Raw genomic sequence first — 21,347 nt, forward strand, 5'->3', positions numbered from 1 at the left:
AGTGAAATGTTTGTGTTCAGAGAAGCAGAAAGAACAGAAACTGGGGGGGTGAATGTAAAAGTATAAAAACTCAGAATTCACCTGCTTGAGAGTATCATTGAGGGAGGAGAAGCACCAATATTTGAACAAAAAAAAAGCTGAGCTGTGAAGGCAGCTTGTGTGATCATGAGGTTTCCCCCAGACACATTTAGCAGCAAAAGCTGAGGACATTTCCCTCCTCCAGAAGGGAACCACTGTGATAACTGCTTTGTGCCTAAGCCTTCCAGATTTCTGTTGGCCTAAGCCTGCAATGCAGCAGGAGTAATCCACACTTCCCAAATGGCAGATAACCAAAGAGCTTAAGCAATGACTTCTGCATACTAATAACAATATGTTTAAATTACATCAGGGACAAAATAGCACAACAAAACATGGCAACAAACAGAGTAACTACAAGAAATAAGTTTGAGAGGAAAATGCAGCCTTAGTTAATAAAATGTTCAATGACATGATCAGCAAGAGGTCCCTGTTCATCTACACCTTGCTAATTAATTGAATATAATCACAGAGAAACTAAATCCAAAATTAACCCAATTCGTGCAGTTCTTTTCGAAGGCAAACTGGAACAAAGAACCATCTTCTCATTTTCTTTCTTTTATGAATGAGCTCAGTTTGTAGCTAGCTGCTTTGTTCTGTCTTCCTCCAGAAATGAGATTCTGACATTATTCCCTGGTAATTTACCAAACTCTTTTCTTTCACCTCACAAATAAAAGGGAAATCAGATCTCCCAGCAAGCGCTGAGATTGCATAAACAGCCATGTGCAGCAGCTTATCAGTCCTACAATCAAGGTCACAACACAGAACCAGCCCCCAGCAATAGTTGCTGAGGAGCCCAGGGCATAGAGGCAGCACACAACACTTGTGGCTTCAAAGGCTCCCTTGACCGCACAATCTACTTGTTATGCCAACCCTCACAGATGAGTAAGAGAGCACTGGGAAAATAACCCCATCCAAATAGTGCAGAGACAAGAACTAAAAAAGGAAAGTAATGGCTACAGCTTCACATTCAGCACTGCTGGTCTAGAGACAAAGCAACACCATCATTTAGCTTGGTATCCCATAGGTCATGATGACCTGAGAACATCTTCCAAGGTAACAGAATGACTGTTTATTGTGAAGAAAAACAAAGTTTTGGGCAATTTTCTGACCTCTTCAAATTACTAATATCCTCAAGAAAATATTTAACACATTCCCATTCCCTTATGAGACAAAATGGTAGGAAGGTGAGTTGAAAATGAAGAACATCACTGAGATATTATTTCCACCTCCCAAAAAAATAAGTGCTTTAATGCCTCCACTGTCCTCTGCAGGATGAAAACAAAACCAGGACGACTTTTCTTCCCCCCTAACAAAAGCCCCAATTACAGTAAAAGCAAAGCTATAAAGGGACAGATTGAACTAGTTGATACAGTTTTTACAGACAAGTTGTTCCAGAAAGTCAGCCAAAAAGATTTGCACAATGGATCTATCATGCCAGGAGATGAGATGACAGATCCTGATAAAATACCTATGAGCAGAGGAGCCATATCAAGAGACGCTCTGGACACAGTGAGGTACTGCTTAAAATATTATGCATATGAGAGCAACTTCCTTTCCTTACCAGTCCCCAAAGGGCTCCTTCTGTTGTGGCAACAATGGTGGCAGCTCTAGGAGTGTTGTACATCAATGCCAGTTCCCCAAAACTGCCGTGATTATCGTAGCGGCCCACACAGCGAGACTGGTTGTCTTTTGCTACAACAATATCATACAATCCTCTGGAAAACAACGGAATAAACACTTTTTATTAGACAACATCCCAGTACAAATCTTGAAAACAGCTTTTTGCTGTTATACAAATAGTCCTTTTATTGCTGTGCGAGATGGAACTTCTTGAGCTTTCCAACTGCCTGATTCTCAACTTTTTTCAGTTTTTTTTAGACTTCTATCTACACTATTTTCACAATAATTGTCTTTTACCAAAGCATTTTACTGCTGATAGATATGGGCAGGATCTATTTGGTTTCCTCTGCACAATATTTTGCCATTGCTGTTCTGGCCAGGGTGACAAGTAGTTTCATCATTTTTAACAGTGACATTTCACAGCATGTGTGTTACCCAGTGAGGCCTCTTTAGAGTGACTCAGATCCATCTCTACCCATTTTCTCAGTGCCAGCATTGCTGCAGGACCTTTGGGACACACTCAATCCAGCTGCTCACCTGCTACTATGGGTTGGTTTCAACTCCAGCTTCATATCATAACCCCAAGATGCTCTAAACCCACTGATACCTAGCCAAGATCTCTGAATAGATCAAGAGTATATGTCCAGCCACCAGAAATCTCCTTGCACTTTGCCCAGCTGTAACTTGTTTAAATTCAAAAGGCCTCCTGTACCCTGTTAGCCATGAGGCACACTTATAATCAAGTTAAGAGAACAGTATTCCAGAATTTACAAAGAATCAAAACACTGATGAAGTGCAGGTACAAATACAGCAAGTCAGACGTCAAGACACAAATCTGCATCAAACTGCACCACAGGAACTGCCTATAAAAAAAAAAAGCTGTGCAGAGAAAGGTAGCCCTTTTAAAGTCAAACAACTGTAACACCTTCAGGACTGTCATGCTTGGGGCTTTAAAGAATAATTTAAAAATACAATTGGAATGTGCTTGATTAATTCTTAGCTATGGCAACAGAGATTGTTCAGGGACTACCCACTGGCCTAAGACACTTCACAAAATATATCATGTGCAGGAGAAAAGCAGGTAGGGAACAACCTCCTGGCTTTAAGCAGCTGAATACATGTATAATTTTCCAGACGATTTTATATTTTTGTCAGATGAAATGGTTATTATATCCCACAACATCACTAGACACGTAAAGAAAAAAGAAAATGAGTGACAACAAATGGCACTAGGTGAGGAAGGAAGGCACATGAGACTGCGTAACAATCCTACCAGACACCTTATACTCTACTGCTTACTCATACCTAGGAGAGTAAGAAACCAGAAGCATACTAAAAGTAAACTAGAAAAGGGTTAGTGTTGATGGGAAGTGTCACTAATTCTTTTAATGTCTGATATCTACTTAATGATTCTCTGAGAGGCACCAGAGGCAACAGTCTTCAGAGCTGTTTTTTCAATCTGGAAGAGCCAGATGGGAACACCTTAAACAAAAGCAACAACAACTTCTTCCCATCTTTCAGCCTGAAACTCACTTACTAGTGTCATTTATTTCCAAATAACTATAGCCACGTAACCTTCAGTCAAGCATTCAGCTGTCTTTGGCCCAAGGACTAAACTGGTGATGCAACACGGGGTGACCTTGGCTCAGCTTTATTGAGAAAACTGTTGCTGAGCTGTGAGAGAGTCCATGAGCTAAAGCCCTGCAAGATAAGAAGAATAAAAACAGACCGAAGTGTAATTGTTGAGATGGTAATCGTTACGAGCCCAAGGACTCAAGTGAAAAGTACTGACATGAAAAAATATAAAACCCTCAGGCAAAAAAAAAAAAAAAAGCAAAAAAGCAGAAGAGGGCAGCTCAGCAAAATTGTGGATCAGTCTGTGCCAAGAGGCAGCAGAGGCCAGTGCTGCCCCTCCTGAGTGATGACTTCTCAATCAGCAGTGACCCAGCAGGTGCCTCCTCAGCAGCAATGAGTATCCCATGTTCAGTCACACAACACATCCCTCTGAGCTCTCCCCTCCACGCAGAGGGCACCGAACACCTGCTGCATCCTCAGGCTGCACCTCCCCTGCCCACTGCCCCTCTGGGCATGGTGATGCTCAGACACGAGCCATCGGTGAGGAAGTACTGCAAGCAGAAGACTTTAGGAAAAAAAGGCCTATGCCAGAACACAAAGTCACTCTTCATGTAGACAGAAAGAAACTAATCCTCAGGAATATTTAGGCATTAGTTACTTGGGAGTAACAAGGCATGCCCACTCATGAAAGAGCCAGAGTCCTCCAAACTTGCACTTGCAAGTAAGTGGAAATATTGCGGTTTTCCATAAAGACCAGTATTCTACTATTCTTTTGCATGAAAAAATAAGTGGGTGGGAGGTGGAAGAAGGCTGGTAAGGGAAAAAAGGACTGAAAATTCCTAACTGCAGAAGTTATTCCTAATAACCAAACAGCCAACAAAAGCGTTGCAGCCAAGTTACTGTTCAGAGCAATGGCTGCCACGGTGTCACTAGACAACACCAAGTTAAATTTCCTTCAATGTGCATACCTTACACATACTTTTAACTTGGGAATAAAACAAAACAAAAATCTAAACGCCTGAAAACTTCCAACACAACTATCTCTTGACAGAAAAAACCTGCTGTCGGGGAGTAACACTACATCGGTTGAACAGAGACTATAGAAGCATTTACCTGAATATCTAAGGTAAGGATCCATTTCACTTCATTTTAGGTTAAAACTCATAGCAGAGAGTTTTTAATAACCAACAGGATAAGAGCCTTGCACAGAAACAAATCAAGATAGGCTGATGGTATCTAACATTTTTGAGAGGCCCCCAGAATGAATTTAAGTTTCCTCAAAATTAGGAACCACTGCTCCGCACGGATCTCATCTTTGCAGAGCCAGTGGCTCTGGCTCCCTCAAGTTCTGATCTGAAGTACCTTACCCTTATCTGTAACAGCCTGATCTCTCTGGTGAATGTGGCAAGAGAAGGGTCTCAGCCAGCCTAGCCAAAGACCTGGGATTGGATTGAGGGAAAGCAGTTGAGGAAGATAACTGAGTGTAAAAATGGAGCACTGGTTTAGGCTAAGGGGTTGGTACAGCAGAGGACAGGGGAATGGCCATATTGTCAGAATATATTTGATGCAGCCTTATGTTCTGCAGTTTCACTAACCAGAAAGGGAAATGTCCTTAAAATGAACAAGAATTATTTCAAACGAGCAATTTCTAACCTAGAAATTCTTTTGCAATTCAAAAGGCAACAACATGTCTTGAAGAACTGCTTCGAAAGCATTTCATATAATATTAATAGTGCTATTATATCAGTGATAAACAAGCTAACAGTGCACCAAAAAAGCAGTTTGCTAAGATCATATTCCAACAGATGTTTATAAATCACTCAGTAGTATTCTGTTTAACATTACAGCTTTGTAGAAGAAAACAAATCCATGTTCTTAATTACTCTTTAGATATGGTTATTCAAAGTAACATTAGCCACATTTTTTTCCAAAAGGGTAAAAGATACTAAAAATGTCCATGCACACATGTATGTATTATATGCCTGTTACACATATACATGATACCCAAAATTATGATGTGCATTTGCTTGATGGAAGACATTCCAAAATGGCACCTTAAACTCTGCAAATACAAATCAAAACCAACAGAGGCAGAGCAACCCCAACTCTCTCTGAAGTCAATCATCAAAACTAACGGAATAAAGTCCAGATTTTCCCATGGTAGCCACTACCATGGATTTTTATTTCTGATATTCTCCTTCCTGAAAATAATCTCCTACCCATTCCCCCTAACACAGAGCTACTTTTGCTGCTTTTCCCCCTCCTTGTCCCCCAGAACAAAATATAACCTGATCTACAGACAACATGTAATATGGCTGGTTTTAAGCTGTGCTTATGCTGACAGGCACAAAAACTAAATTGAGCAAATAATTTTCCTACAGAAACTTTCCCATAGTAAACATTACCTGCCATTTCTACAAAACTGAAAAGAAGCATCCTCTACATTTCACAGGCACAGCTGCTTACCGCTCAATGACATAGAAGTTATCTCCATCATCACCTTGGTCAATCACATGTTCCTGAGGTTTCACCTTCCTCTCAAACATGGCATCAAGGACCTGAGACAGCTGCTCCTAGAAATCAAATGGGGTGGGGGAAAACCAACTATCAGAAACACACCTTAGCATTACTGCTGGACAAGGGCGTGTTAGTTTCATTTGGCCTGGACAGTAAACTGGAATATGCATCACACTTTTGTACGTTTTACTGTACAAAAATACAAGTAATATATGTTGGTTTCCACTAGCAGCTCACTCCTTTCCAGATTATTAATAATAAATTCAGTAATACAGAGAGCCAGACTTTTAGCACACAAGAGCCATTATCTCAAATTTATGTCCAAATGGCTCAATTTTCACATACCAGTCAGTGCCAAAGCACACAAAAACGTTTGGTATAATCTGACACAGCTCCACTACAATGGACACACATCAATTCATATAAACAGTACATGTATTTCGTTGTATGTATGTCTAAAAATGGCACCATGATCTATCAGTAAACTATCTGTACTGTCATCATCTAAGAGCCCCAGTCATGATCAGGACTATACTGAACAAGACTCTTCATAGACTTATTTCCCTGGATAGTCTGTTGTCTTAGAGAAGCTGCAGTCCTAGCCCCAGATGAGACAGGACAGGTACAGATGTGGAGCCCACACAGAAAATGGGATAATGCTGGTCTGCACAGCAGGCTCCAGCTGGATTTCCCTCTTGACTCATGACAAAACTTCCTTTTTTTGCAGGCAGCACAGCCAGGGAAACTGTCAAAACCAAGAAAGGTGACACCATATAAATGCTTTGCCTTGTTGCTGACCTGCTTTACCATCTTTGCTATTCCCAAGCCCATTAACAATATACTTTCGCTGCATTTTCAATGACCTGGTGTTCAAAGTTGAAGATGTAGATCACAGCTGAGTTTCTAAAAATACACTATATGAACACGCAAGCCAGTCTTCATGCTGCTGATACACTTGAAATATTTACTGCACTCCTGAATTTGGGAATTATAATTGCAGTATCTCTTGGCACCACTACACTGAAAATATTCCTTATCTTTTAAACAGAATTCTATTTTCTTGTCCTTGAAAACTGTGTCTGGACTTTTAGATCATATTAACTGTACATAAAAAAAATTAATTTCATTTAAGATTTCCTTAAAATGTTATTACCTGATCTAGGTTTTTGAAGAGCAAGATATCTTTACATGCTTCCTGCAGTCTGCATCGCTGTTCATCAGTTTTTGGATGAACTACCTTTAAAACAAAGTAGAATGGAACAGTCATGACAACAAAGAAATATGATTTCAGACTAAACCTTCACTTCAGCATGAAAAAGCAAAACACAATTTAAGTGTCAAAAATACACAGTCCTTTTTTGTTGTTTGCATAAACAGTATTCATATATAAACATATACAATGCAAGACAGAATGAAAAACACATAAGAAAAACATTATGCTGACAATTAACATATGAAAAATAACAGTGAAGAAAGACAAGAGAGAGGAGGATGCCTTTTCCAATCCATTCCCTTCCCTTCTAACACAGCCATAGCCACGGACAAAACTTGAACATATGAAACAGAGGAAGAAATGAACGGTTTTCTTCCTAACCTCTGGCTATATTAGTCCCAGTATAATTACTGTTGGCTCACAGGCAGTTTATATCCTATATGACACATAGGAGTCTCAGCCCATCCAATAAGAAGTTATTGAATAACAAAATTACTTAAATAAAAGCTTTGTTGTTTGAGATATTTTGTTACTACCTCCCATTTATAAACATCAGGTTAAAGGAACCAATAATCACTGTATCATGGAAATGTTTATACATGTGCTTGTTAGGGGCTAATTATGAAAATATATAAAAAAATTAATTACCTGACATGCACCACATTAACATTTCTTATTTCTGGAATAACAAGGATTCCAAAAACCAGTTATATCAGTAGGCATTTCTAAAAAGTTATTTTCCAAAGTTAAACAGGTCTCAGATCCTTGTTTTAAGAGAAAACAGAATATTGAATCATCAGTCAAGAAAATTAAGACTTTGATGCAATAAATATGTCCAAGTTCACAAATATTTGGGTAACCAGACACACTTATAGTGGGGTTTTTTTTAATAGCATATAAAAATATTTATGAAGTATCTGTTCTTTTTTAAGAGAAATCATATTAGATTTTCACTGCAGAAGTGTAAGCATCCTTGCAATGGAATCTGAAAAGGAACACCAGAAGCCCAGGGAGAAAACACTGATTCTCAACAACTAGGCTACAAGATTTGCTCACACAAACCCACCTCCAAAGAAATACAATTACAGTATCTGGATTTTCAATTCCTAGAAATTCCCGACTTTCAAGAACAAGAGAAAAAACAGGTGGCCACAGACTTAAAATATTTCAACCAAGCACTTCTACCCAAGCAGAACCGCTCTGACAAGAAAGACAGTAAAAAGCATGTGAGGAATTTTAAGCACCCATGAAGAAACAGCTGTGGTGAAGCTCAACTAATTCTTCTCAACAGCATCAATGATCTAGGAATTGCCTCAACAAGCCTTTAAGAGATTTAAGAAAGGAAAACAGCCAAAATTTTAAAGATCTTAAGCACAGCTCTTGAGTTCTTTGAAGTAAAATTGTATTTATTAAAGCTGTAGTGACTAAAAAAGTCCATGAGACAAAGTGGCTCTAAATTTCGAAGCAATGTCACTTTGCCAGTGTCACCACACCACGCCCAGCACAAAATGCACAAGTGGTAAGAAAAGGCAATGTACATCTGCCTGTCAATCTGTAGAGAAAACCATGCATGGAGTGATTCCCTCACTCTTACCCTTTGTTCTGTATCTTCCTCCTCTTCATCTGGATTGAAAGCCTCAGCACAAACTTGGAAGAAAAAGAGAGAGGAAATAAGTAAAAGAAGTAATTACATGAGAACAGCAAATAAATCAGTTTAAATATGTTTCTTCTATTTTCCTACAGGAAAAACAGAATCACTTTTCATTTTGTCATTACAGTGGCAGAGGCTCAAATCCTGTCTGTTCTCTGAGCAGGCACAGCATGGCTGTTCTCACACTCTCATGTAAAAAGTCTGTGACTTACTAAATAATCTTGCCTAGCAAGTACTCAAGCATGGACACAGATTTCCTTTCAACTGGTATCAAGGCATAACAATCTCCATTCAGATTCATTTACAAGCATCTTCTCTAAAAAGCAGGGGGAAAAAACTGCTGCTACACTGCTTTGTTCTTTGCAGTGCAATATACAGAGCAAAACACTGAGAAAAAGGAGCACAAGGAAGGATGAGCCACTCCCTCCACCTCAATTCCAAATTGCAAGTGAGTATCTATATTTTTGGAGGTTTTTTGATATGGAGAAATCATGTTTTCACAGAAATTAACCTGAGAAATTAACCATCAGCTTCACCATAGTACAGTCTATGAAAAAACAGTATTCAGTTCCATCCCCCACACGTTCCTCTATCTTGCTACATTTTAACCAAATTAATGGCAACTGGTGATATGAAAACAAGTCTAAAATTTACAGAGTGATTTTTTTTTTTTTTTAAAGTATGAGAACAGTTGTGAAAAATTACATACTACAGTGCACTGGGACAAGGCTCTGCCAAACATGTAATTATACCTACAGGACCAACTGAAAGAGAGATAGTAATGAAGAGTAGCCAAAATTTCAAACCATTTTTGTTCAGTTTTAATTCTTCAGAAAAGGTGTCTCTTCAGTTATCTTAATTACGCTATTACAGAGTTTCACAATACTAAACACAGACACCGTGGCCGCCAAAAGCCCACAGTTCTAGCTTAGATTTTCTTATTAATTCATGGATATTTACAGTCCTTGCATGTCGAAGTGATGTGCACATTCTAACCACCTGTACAGAAAGTCAAGGAAAGTGAGAGTCAGTCCTGTTTTCATCTAGCTGTGCTCTTTAATAACAGTGGTCTCACATCAGAGGTTATACATTACTTATAAAATTTTACAAGGAAACATAGACAAGCATTTTCCTTTGTACTTTATCCAGCATTGTGACAATAGTGAAGACTTGGCAGAATGCCCAGAAGCTTACTGCAATGACATCTAACTGCTGAATGGACTGAGAAAGTATAAATAAAAATCCAGAAAGTCTAGAATTCAGCAACATGTAAATAATTCAAAAATGCACACATGCCAATTGACCCTGTCATCGTGCACTCAACAGGACTATAAAAATGCAAAACTCTAGCATAATTTACTAGCAAAGATTTGTTTGGTTTTGTGTGTCTCGGTTTTTTTATTTGGTATTTGTTTTCTCCCTACCTAAAAGATACAAGTTTTCCCTAGGAAACTGGATTTTAATTCCTTTTTTTCCCGGAGAGAGTGAGGAGACTCAAATACAACAACAAGCATTCCACTTACCAAACCACAATTTAAAAACACAATCATATAATCACTAGGCATCAGGCATTTAGAGATGAAGTACTGTTCATACAATAAACCTGTTTAACAATACAGAAACAGTGTATTGACAGTGTACCTACCACACACATGCTTTTAGTTTAACAGAGCCACCCACACTTAGGCCAGATACTCAAAGGATAAACAGCATTCCTCCCCAGCTGAAAAAAAAGTATAGACCACTCCAAAGATGACTGGTTTATGGGAAGGTGGATGCTTACAAAACTACAGAACTTGGACTGATATGCTGATGCACATAATATGCAATACAAAGGCACTAACAAAGAAAACATTATTAGCATTTTGGTGTGAAAGCTTCCTCCCTCCTTCCATTTTACAGTAAAGATCAAAATCTATTGTGAAAGCTTTGGATTTTCTAATACGGAACAGTTACTAAGAAGAAAGTTTCTGTGGTTTAAACAGTATGGTGATAATTAACTCTTCATTTTTTACAACTGGTGTATCTTATGAGCAGTTGGAGTCCAATTCTCTATTAAGCACAACATTACATACTATAAATACACTTCTGTACATTTTTGAAAGTACCTGGTGTATAAGCACATTCAAGTCACATCTATGAATTCATAAATCATTGTACCACTATACCATTCTATCATTCAAATTCTAGTATTAAGCTGCAAATTTGATTTTGTTCCCACCTCAGCTGCAGGGAAGCTACTGCTAAAAATGCTTTAGAATTCAGGAAATCCTCTTCAAGATTTCCTAGGGGAAACAAGTTTTATTACCACAGCTAAAACTAGGGCATCAGAGCAAAACCTTATCTTAAAACACACATCAAAGCAACAGTCATCTATAACTTCAGTATGAAATGGTTATGGCTTTGGTTAAGGTTTGTAAATGTAGGTTTCCCCTATTTCATCTTACCCAAAAGCTCCCAAAGTCCACCATGGATACAGACTAGGACTTAGTACCCCTCCCTTAAAAATGGAAATCACTTCTGTAATGCCCGTGAATGGGCACCATAGAAATACAATAAAAACATTGCAAAATACCACTTCTTCCCATGGTCACATAGAATGCCTTCCCATTATGCTTCTCATTCTTCAATCTCCTACTGGGATTTCTTTTCCCATGGAGAAGAGTAGGCCAGATGCTTTGACATCAGCTTTGGACAGCTGATTTACAGTACTATTTACTTGCAGGCAGAGCTATAAAACTTAATATAACATACCTGTTGTGGTATGCTTAAAAAAGGGAAGAGACACAAAATTCTCAAGCTTAATTAATATTATGATATGCTGGAAAGCTTTACAGCCTACTCACAACAACCAACAGTACTTTTCAAATACTCTAAAATGTGACTAATGAGAAGAAAAATCAACATTACATCAACCGATCCCATGTTTTATGGTGCAGTATGTCAAATTTTTCTTGCCACTATTTTTAATTGGTAAATCATTTGGGGAAGTCTGAACTGTTGAAGTCTGAACTGTCACCTGTGTGACAGTCTTACCTTCAAAATGTTTCATGCTGTCTGCTGCTTTGCTGTTCTTCTGGCTGTAAAGGTTCCCCATAACTACCCTAAACTCTGCCAATGCCTGTCAGAAATCTAGGGAATTTCAGGACTCCTGAAGGTTATTCATTTGTGCACTACAGTACAGCCAGTCCTAATGAAAAAACATCTGATCTTTCATCTTGACTGACTGAAAACGTCCTTGACCCATTATTTCACATGTGACTGAATTCACATATTAACTATTTAAGTGTCCCAACAAAACAGACACTCAAGAGGCAAGCTTGTCCTCACAAGATTCTCCTGAAAAGCGTTGTTTTTCAGACTCACTGAAATGGCAGCTGGAAGGGATCTCTCTCTGTAGGTCATCCAGCCCAACCTACCCGTCCAAGGGCAGATACTTGGAATTGAGGGCTAGTTTGGGGCTGACGTGGAAACCTCCCAGGGTGAAGATCGCACATCTCTCTGCTAACATGCTCCACCACCCTCAGGGGAAGAAGTTTTCTTAATATACAACCTAAAGCTCACCAGTATCTTCATATAATTTGAAATGACTTCTGAAATCACACCTTGCCTAGCTGGGATTTTCAGCATAACTCTGCCCTTGAGCAAGAGCTAAGCAAGAATCCATCAGTGGAAGTTACACACCAGTGTGACACATCTATAGCTCTATCAGCTCACACCATGCAGACCAAGCTTCCTTCCAAATCCACCCATACACAGTTCAAATAGCTTTGGAACACAAAAAACGGTTTTCAATTTTATGAAGCTTTGAGATAAAAAGAAATTCAGGCTTTTATCCTACCATCTACATTTAGTCTCTCTTAGCTTCTGCAGCTCTCATGCTGCACCTTCTTTGGCTTTCAAGAACATCTGTTAACACTTCTGAAGGCTCAGAAATGATACAGCTCCATCACTGCTTTGTTATGCAGGTGACAGCATCTGAAAGCAACAGAGATCTTTGTAGCTGCAGCAATGACATCAGCAGTGGATGGGTGAGGGGGAAGCAAGGGGTGGGGACAGAAGAAGTAGCAAGACAAGTTTGCCAGTACAAACATCACCTTTGTTTATGTAAGTTTTAATCACTGTCAAGATAATATTGTTCTGCAAAATATGTGTTTTGTCAAGATCAAAGTCCTTGCACTCTATACAAATCTGTATGCGAATGAATAACAGTTGAGCATTTAGATCTGGCAAGTTAATACAGCCTCAAAGAGAAATGCACACCATCCCTGTCCCCGAGAGATCACTTCTTTCAGCCAAGAGGCTGATGCTTGAACACCTTCAAACACACACAAAAGAAGAAAATTTAAGTTTGATATTCTATGTAAGGTGAATACATTATTAATATTTCTGTTCCTACTAAAACAATGGATGCCCTGTCATACTCTCTTTTCAATTTTGGATCCCACCTTCTGCACTGCAGAGTGAAATTCTATTCACTCTTCCTCACTTATGAGGATGCGTCACCTCCAGTTGATCCTATCAGACCCATTAATAAAAATCCACTCAGAGCAGTAGATGCAGAACCACCTTCCCAGTTACTTATTCAGATGAGTTATCTTAAATTATGTTTAAGGCAGTGTTCTTTGCATCTGAATTTGTTAAGGCTTCAAGCATTTTTTAAGTCTGTCTCTCAAGGGACAGATGCATAGGCTCTTCTGGGAGCACTATGCCAGCTGGAACGATGACCACTTCCAGTGGCTTGTCATTCCCTCTGACAGCTGAGTTGCACTTCAAAACGATGCAGTCAGATGAACTAGGAAGCTTGAACAGCACTTACACACAGGTCTTTGCTGGCACAGATAAATGTGATTTTCCACACTTGGAAAACAACTTCAAGTTCCCTCTCACTTCTGTTGCTTGGTTAGCTCAGAACTTTTTGGTTCAGAAATTGCACTTTGTTTCTCAAGTGAAAGATCTCACCATGTCAAAGCAGACGACAGATTCGTACCTCGATCCAGCATGTGGGAAACAGAACCTGCAACCATTTGCACCACCTGAACCATTTTCACATTCATGACAGTTGGAAGGAAAAGCAACACTGAAACCCAAAGAACAGTTAATATGTGCAGGAAAATCAGCTGCTTCAGCCTTCAATTCACTAGTGAGAACTGAGTGAAATCAAGGGTAAATTTTTTGTTAAAACCAACGTTGTTGCATCAGCCAGAACTCAGGTCTTGGGTCTTAGAAGACTGGTCTTTCACTTTATGTGCCACATGGCAATCTCCAGATGCAGGCTAGCCCACAGCAGTACCAACTCCTGACTTCACTCTTAATTCTCAGAGGCATAACTGAGACATGATTTACAATAACCAGGATTTGAGCCAAAAATACCCCATCAAACCTTTTTCAAATACCAAAACAGAATATTCAAATATGCAACCACTTGCATGGCCATATATGTCAAATCAAGTGTAAGATTTTTTTCAGTGGAGAAATATTTAGAAATGATTCATTTCAGGGGGAAAGGAAAATAATGGATTTTTGATTCTTGAAACAGCTTCAAATGTCACCATGTTAAAAGGAAACTAAATCAAGTCAGTTCTTCACAGGCAGAGTTCTTCTGTGTTACAGATTAACTCCAAAGGCACTCACACTCAGCAAGGCTGTGCCAAACCAGCTCAGTCCAGTCAGGATTACAGGTTCAGGCACACTCCACACTTGGTCCCAAAGCCTGCTCAGGCTGAAAAGCTGCACAAATCACTTTGTCAGGCAAAGAAGCCTACAAGACACTGATGGAGCCTGTAAGGCTCTCAAGTGCTGCACTGGTTCACCTCGCTCTGCAGAAAGCCTCTGTTGCCTCTCTCGCTCAACAGGCTGAAGTGTTCACCTGGCTCTACCCAAAGCCTTGCTTACAGCTCAGAGTCAACTTGAAGATGGCCAGCTCTGATGTGGACATTACCTATGTTCCTCAAGGTCAAGAGTAGCAAAACTGAGGTCCAAGGTAGAGCTTGCAGAGACCCCACTCTAGTTCACAGCTGGATAAACACTTTTGCCAAGGAAGTGCATGATGTTTTACAGTGCTTGCTAACCTTGCTTTTAGAAATCTTTGATAACCATTTCCTCAGCATGATTATGTACTTTCCAATAGCATTATCTAAATGAGATTTCTCCAGCTTGTTCCCTTTCCATCAGGAGAGAAATGCAACAGTTCCGGCAACAATGGCTTGTGACAAAACTGAAACACCATTGTCACACACTCCTACTTCATATTACTTTTCAGTCACAAGTTCAGAACAGACTGCACAATCAATTATAAATGCCACCTTTTATGATAATGGGGTTTTTTTCTTCGCAGGAAATCCAACTTTACATGCACAGACACCTTTTCTCCCAAGATGCGTAAGTACAGGCAACATAATAAGCTCTTGAAAATTATGGCAATTGGTTGACAACTATTTCCATATGTGCATTTGCTTTATCTTATTACATTCATACAGATTAATAAAAATCTGATTTTAAGTGTTTCTTTAAAAGGTTTTATCATCAGATGTACAGTAAAACAGTTGAGACAATGCCTTACAGGAGAGTAGCCTTGCTTTTTTTTTCTCCTACTGCATCAAGATTTGGCAAAGTATTTAAAATTACATTTCCCTAAGGGCAAACAAGAACTTTCATGATGAAAGAAGTAGAATAATAAACGGAAAGTAAATAATCACAGTCTGGTTCAGATTCGTATCTTTACACACATATAATGAAAGCATTACAAGCAGACAATACTGCTTCAACAAGACTTTAAAGACAAGCATAAAGCACTTTTAACAAGATACAATGCGTTCCTATTTAATTATTATTCCTAGGTAGGCTTTGTTAAGGGCTGTTTTTTTGTTTTGTTTTGCCTAACTCCTTCTGCAATCTGCAGGATCTGGCCTGGAAATCAGCCCCAGGTTGACTCAGGGACACAGCACCAGACAACCCAGAGACCAAAGGCTTCACAGCACCTGGGAATCCACTCCAGGGATCTGTTAGGAAATGACATTCCCTATCAAACTAAGAGGCGACTTGTTGGGGTCTTATCGAACTGCAACAAAACTTCAGAAGACAATCCTCAGCATGGATATCTTTATTTAAATCCTCCTCCTACTCAGGAGCAATTAAAACAAAGAACTTGTGCCAATGTAAGACTAGAGACAGAATTCTCCTAAGCACTTCTCCTACCTCTCTGGCATAACCAAATGAACATGACATTTGCCTTTTCTTTTTTTTTTAAAACTAAACTAAGAGGTGTTTATCACTGTATTTACTTCATATAGTTGCCTATTTAATTATATCAAGGCACAACTTTTACTTTTTTGCTTAATGCCCTTATGTATGAGTTATGCCAAATGTTTTAGCTTATCCTTCCACTCTGCACACACACACGTGGAAGGGTTATATACTCTTTCACCTCACTGAAGTCACATGCTGCAGGAGAATAATGATAAACTCATGAGGCTGTAATTCCTAGACTAATTTTTTGATAATTTGAAAATTTAGTTTCCAGAGCACCTATGATGAAATCACTCTGGTGATAAACACTCTGCAAGTCTCTCCTGTACAGCTGGAGTAGTCAAGGGACAATATTGCCTGATTCCACAGAATCATCTGCTAACTAAGCCACACCTAAGACTCCGGCACTTTGGGCTTCCATGTCTCAATCTACAACAAGAGAGCCCAGCATCCCATCAGACACTGGTGTGCTCTGGGACTTGCAGTAAGAGGTAAGTCTGCATGAAAATTAATACAACAAAAATACTTCCCTCATGGTAGAGGACTAACAAAAATAAGAAAATTTTCCATGTGACTGATCATTGGAGTAAACAGCTCTGGCACAGTAACTACCGAAAGTAAAATACTGCCCTTTCAATCTTAAAACAGTAATATACAATTTGTTACTTCTGTTTCCAATTCCCTTTACTACATTTAAACAGAAATCTAAAATGGAAGCAGGATATTTTGGAGTTACACATTGTTCCATGTGGTGACGCCTGGGAAATTCAAATGGAGCAAGCTTTATTCTTGCAAGTTAAGAAATCAGAAGACTGAAATGGATAAACATGCTGCTGACCTTGTTCAAGCCCTTTAAGAGAGCCTTACCGATGAGATAGTCATCCATAAAAAAGGTCTCCTGGAAAACATGATGCTACTACTATTTCAGAGCACACAGATTCACAATTGTAGAAGTAAGCCTTCTGCTTTAATGATCTTCTGGTTTAGCTCATCATATAAATCTTAACACATTTCCAAATGTGTTACGTAAGCAAGGCAGTTAGAACCAGAAATTCAGCACCAATAATGCTTATGTGCCTGAAACAGTGACACTTTTCTCTGAGTTAAAAACAGCACAGAGAATGTTCACTTTCCATTCAGTTTACATCAGAACACCAAGTTTCAAGAAATGGCTCAAATATATGCCTTCCCCCCCAAAAAAGACATGCAGCTTAAAGGCTTTTAGTTGCAAACTGTAGATAGAAGAGAGAATTTAGCTGAGAAATAAAACAGGAAAAGTGTTTTTCTAGTATAGAAATAGGAAATTTTCTTTCAATTTACAGATCAAGGCATTTTTTTGGTTTTATACTAGCAATTCTGCTATATGAACTGCTAAACCTGCAATAAGGCAATTAATATCTTTAAATCATCTACAGAAAAGTGCAGTAAAGCACTTTTTGCCTTAAATTTCATTTAGCAATGAAGATTACCCACATCATTCTGACATCTGTCGTAACAGAGAACCAAAGTATGTTGAAGTGTTAGAAGGCACTTCTGAAATCTATTATATGGTATAATTTTCAAAGATTTCTAGTGAATGTCCAAATATGTTAAAAACCACATTACCCCGAATAGAACAACTAACGCCTATTTATCTGTAACAACAGGGAACAATAAAAAATTAGCATGGCTTGACACAAAAGGATTGTGTGCAGAGGAATGGTGTGGAAGCCCCCAGATCCCTGTGCTTGGAAACTGCTGTTTCCTTTCCTGGCATGCTGAAAAAGCAGGAAATATGCCAAGTTACTGTCGGACCCCTTGAAGAAAAACCTGGCAGCTCCCCCCATTCCTGTGTGGCTACTGAGCAATTCCAGTTTCCTGCTGAGCACCAGCCATGGCAAAGGTAACTCCTTCACTCATGAGCCAACTCTGGACTTCAGCATCCCACTGAATAAACAGATTGCCTTCACAGGAAACACACACTTGAAATGGTCTGGCAAAGGACTAATATTGGAAGGAACTTCATCAGTTGTAACTTGTGTGCCTTACTTATGACCAGTTTTGCGGTTTTCCATTAGAGAAGATTAGTGAGCTTAAGAAAATTAGGGTTTTTCCTCTCCCGAATTTTGGAGACATGGTAAAAACACCAAATCAGGTAAGTGCCTGAGGCAGCCAAGCACCCACACCTCACAAAGTCAAGCCCTGATTCAAGTCTCTCTTCAAATGAGGGCTCACAGCAGTTCCTGAGATGGCTTTCATATTTCCTGTAGTGAGTTTGCCATTATATTCCCTATACTGAGTTTTTTAGTATTCTTATAAAGTTTGGGTTTTTTTATTTTGGGCTACACACAGTCAGCAAGGTGTTCTGCTGTTAAAAACAACCAAGTTTCTGAAAGTACATCCTTTCATATTTAAATCAAGTCTGTTCAACTTTTCTGTTCTCCATAGATGGACTACTCAACATATTTCACATTTAAACTGAAGTTACCTAAACTTGATTGAGTGTATTAATCAATATAGGAGCACAACAACATCTGTGACTTTGTCTAAAATTTTATATTAAAACAGGGATGGAGTGCAGCCTTATATATTCACCAGAAAAATTAAAATCACATCTGATTCTGATGTCACTCTAAAGATACATCACAGCGCCAGATTTTGCAACAAGTATAAAACTGCCTTTTTTAGCCTGTATTGTGACAGGCATTTTGAGATTTCCTCAGGTGTGTTTGACCAACAAACCATGTTGGAGTATTTTCATTTGGGCTTTAATTCCCATATTAAAAACCATCCTGAGTTTTGAATGAAATGAAAAAAAAAAAAAAAAAAAAAATCTCTATCACATGAAAGAGAAAAGTTAAATTTCAACCTATCAAAAGGAGAATTACATTTTATTTCAACAATCAGCTGAAGGCTGAAATTTCAAAAATATTTATGTATACAAAGATGCAGAACATTTATGTAGGCTTTTTAAAGATCTTTAATGTAAAACAATTAATGGAAGTTAATCACTAGCACCTTTTTCTACCTGAATACTTTTGAAAAATTGATCCATACTGCATTACTTGTCTAAAAATGTGCACAGCTATACTTATGCTCCCAACTCTTAAGGGTTAATTTCAGTTAAAACATTTGACTTTGGACAAACAACTTCTAATTTTTATGTAACAATCTAGCCATGAACTAGTATTAAGAAAGAATAAATAAAAAGATGAAGGATTAATTAATTCTACTCCACTGTAGCACTTATGTGCATTAAGCAGACTGGATCAGATTTCTTCTGACCAGGTATTGCACTGACTTAAATTTTACGGATGCTCACAGTGCTGCATTTCTCTTTATGTCATTAAAAAAAAATCCTGCAGAATTGTTCACAACACTGTGAAATCCAAGTAATTTTGAAGTCATGACTATTAATTTCCAAAAATAAGCTTTTTATTATTCACTGAATGTCAATCACATGCCAGGAATTTTTAAATAAGTCCCAATATTGCAAACAGAGAAAACAAGGTTTTTTTTGTTTAACGAATAATGATTCAGACACTTTCTTACAGGAGAGCACCCACACAATTTATCACCACTTTCATCTGTCATCCCACGTGCTTGGCTTTTGCTCATATCAACATTTTTTTAAATTAATTCTTTTCACTCTAGTTATGATATCAGTTTTGCAATCGTTAGGGCTAGCAAAAAATCATAGAAACTTCAGGTTGTTGATACAGGAAAACTGTGCCATTTGTCAAAATGTGGATTTTTGAACTTGAAAGTCTCTTATCATTTATCACCAGCCTGAAAAACTTTCAGCAGAAGTTATTATGCCATCAGTGTTGTAAGATGGTGAATAATCAATATAGAAATTAATTAAATACCTTCAAGAGAAGAAACCAGATCATGATTTTCAAGTTAACCTCTGATAATCAGATAAATATACAGCAAAGAGAACAGCATAGAGAAAGTCAGTCATCACTCAGTCTTCCTCCCTCGATGATTTCAAGTGCTGAGATTTTTATCACTGAAGTAGTAGATAGCATTCTGCAAGAGAAAATACTCAAAACAACCTCCCAAGAGAAGGGTTGCCTCTTGTTTCATTGCTACCATTTAGATATCCTAATTTAACAGGGTCCCAAAACAGCTTTTTTTGCCACATACCAACACACCGTGTGGCAATAATTAACAGAAAAGCTTTATTAGAAAATTATTTTTGTTAAAGCTGTCATTTTAAAACACTAAAAGCTACTAAAAGGAATTTACTATGTACAATATTATTATATTCTGATATCTCAACTTGCCAGGGTGTGAAGAAAATGCTGTATTGCACTAGAAAGCAGAGAGGAATATCAGACTTTAGCAACATATGTACATTATGACTGCTCATCTTTGGCAGAAACCAGACTAATGAAGAGTTCAAGGTAAAGAGTCCCCATCACCATCAAAACAGAGAAGAATCAGTGAGTTGGAACAAGCAATAGTCAAGGCCTCTTACAGAAGCTTATGTGATAAGAAAGAAAAAGCCAAAAACTGTCAGGGAATATTGATTTACACATTATTCAAAACACAAAATTATTCAAATACCAAAAAACCCCAAAAACAACCAACCAAAAAAAAAAAAAGCCCAAAAAACCCACACAATTCCACAACACCAAGCCATAGTGTCAACATCAGATTGCTAGAGACAAGAGAAACATAAAAAGCCCTGATTCTGGACCCAGCATCTGCTGGGGACACTGACAATTCACAACTGTCAGTGTTCCACAAAATGCTAATGTTTGCTATACCCAGGAAATCAGGATTCAGTAACATTTAAACAAAATTAGCCTCTACATGTGAAACCTTTACTCATCTTAGGGGAGGGTTTAGCACCCAGCTCCAGGAACAGATTTTATCCCTTCTCACTCCACTGAGTCTCTGTCGAAAGCTGCCCCACCGAAGGGACCAACTGAGGTAAGTCTGTTTCATCTGATTATTTTTTTATATTAACATGAAAACAGGCACAGATCCTGATAGCCATGTTACTATTAAGGAAATAACTATTATGTATTGTTCCCTAGATGATACAGGTCAATTATTCCACTTGTAGTTGTTGAATGTAAAAATAGTAATCTTATCCCACTGAGGCCAAAGGAAGGCTCATGAGGCAGTACAGACATATGCAAATGACATGTATTATACCAGGTCGCTCACATAAACAAATTGTAAAAAAATTGTAAAAAAAAAAAATTGTAAAAATAGAAAAAATTGTAAAAAAAGATGAAAACCTTTAGTGACACATGTATGGTACGGGTGTCACTTTGTCAGATTTTCCTATCCCAAGAAGAAATCAGCAAATCTGCTGGAGAGTGGGTGTTCTGTGGAATGTATCAAAAGTGTCTAGAAATGGCAATACAGAAATCTAATGAAAAACTTAACTTTTCTGAAATATGCTAAAACTAAAAGAGGAGAAACTATGCACAAGAGAGACTCTAGTGG

General features: G+C 38.3%; 1 protein-coding gene and 2 long non-coding RNA genes across 3 annotated transcripts in view; 2 read left to right on the plus strand and 1 right to left on the minus strand.

The window, feature by feature from the left end:
- The window catches only part of PRKAR2A (protein kinase cAMP-dependent type II regulatory subunit alpha), a 59,286-nt gene that overhangs the window by 10,256 nt on the left and 27,683 nt on the right, over nt 1-21,347 (minus strand). The window contains exons 3-6 of the mRNA XM_086845894.1: nt 8,598-8,650; nt 6,944-7,027; nt 5,740-5,846; nt 1,640-1,793 (exon numbers count right to left, since the gene is read on the minus strand). Coding sequence (XP_086702020.1) covers nt 1,640-1,793; nt 5,740-5,846; nt 6,944-7,027; nt 8,598-8,650 — 398 coding nt within the window. The remainder of the gene's footprint in view (nt 1-1,639; nt 1,794-5,739; nt 5,847-6,943; nt 7,028-8,597; nt 8,651-21,347) is intronic.
- On the plus strand, nt 3,375-6,594 carry LOC147650981 (uncharacterized). The gene is made up of 3 exons (XR_015274980.1): nt 3,375-3,994; nt 4,325-4,399; nt 6,518-6,594. It is a non-coding gene; the product is annotated as an uncharacterized LOC147650981 (long non-coding RNA).
- Nucleotides 11,308-18,714, plus strand: LOC147650982 (uncharacterized). The gene is made up of 3 exons (XR_015274981.1): nt 11,308-16,393; nt 16,604-16,855; nt 17,549-18,714. It is a non-coding gene; the product is annotated as an uncharacterized LOC147650982 (long non-coding RNA).

Source organism: Cyanistes caeruleus, chromosome 11, assembly GCF_971803275.1.
Source record: "Cyanistes caeruleus chromosome 11, bCyaCae1.hap1.1, whole genome shotgun sequence".
Taxonomy (NCBI): domain Eukaryota; kingdom Metazoa; phylum Chordata; class Aves; order Passeriformes; family Paridae; genus Cyanistes; species Cyanistes caeruleus.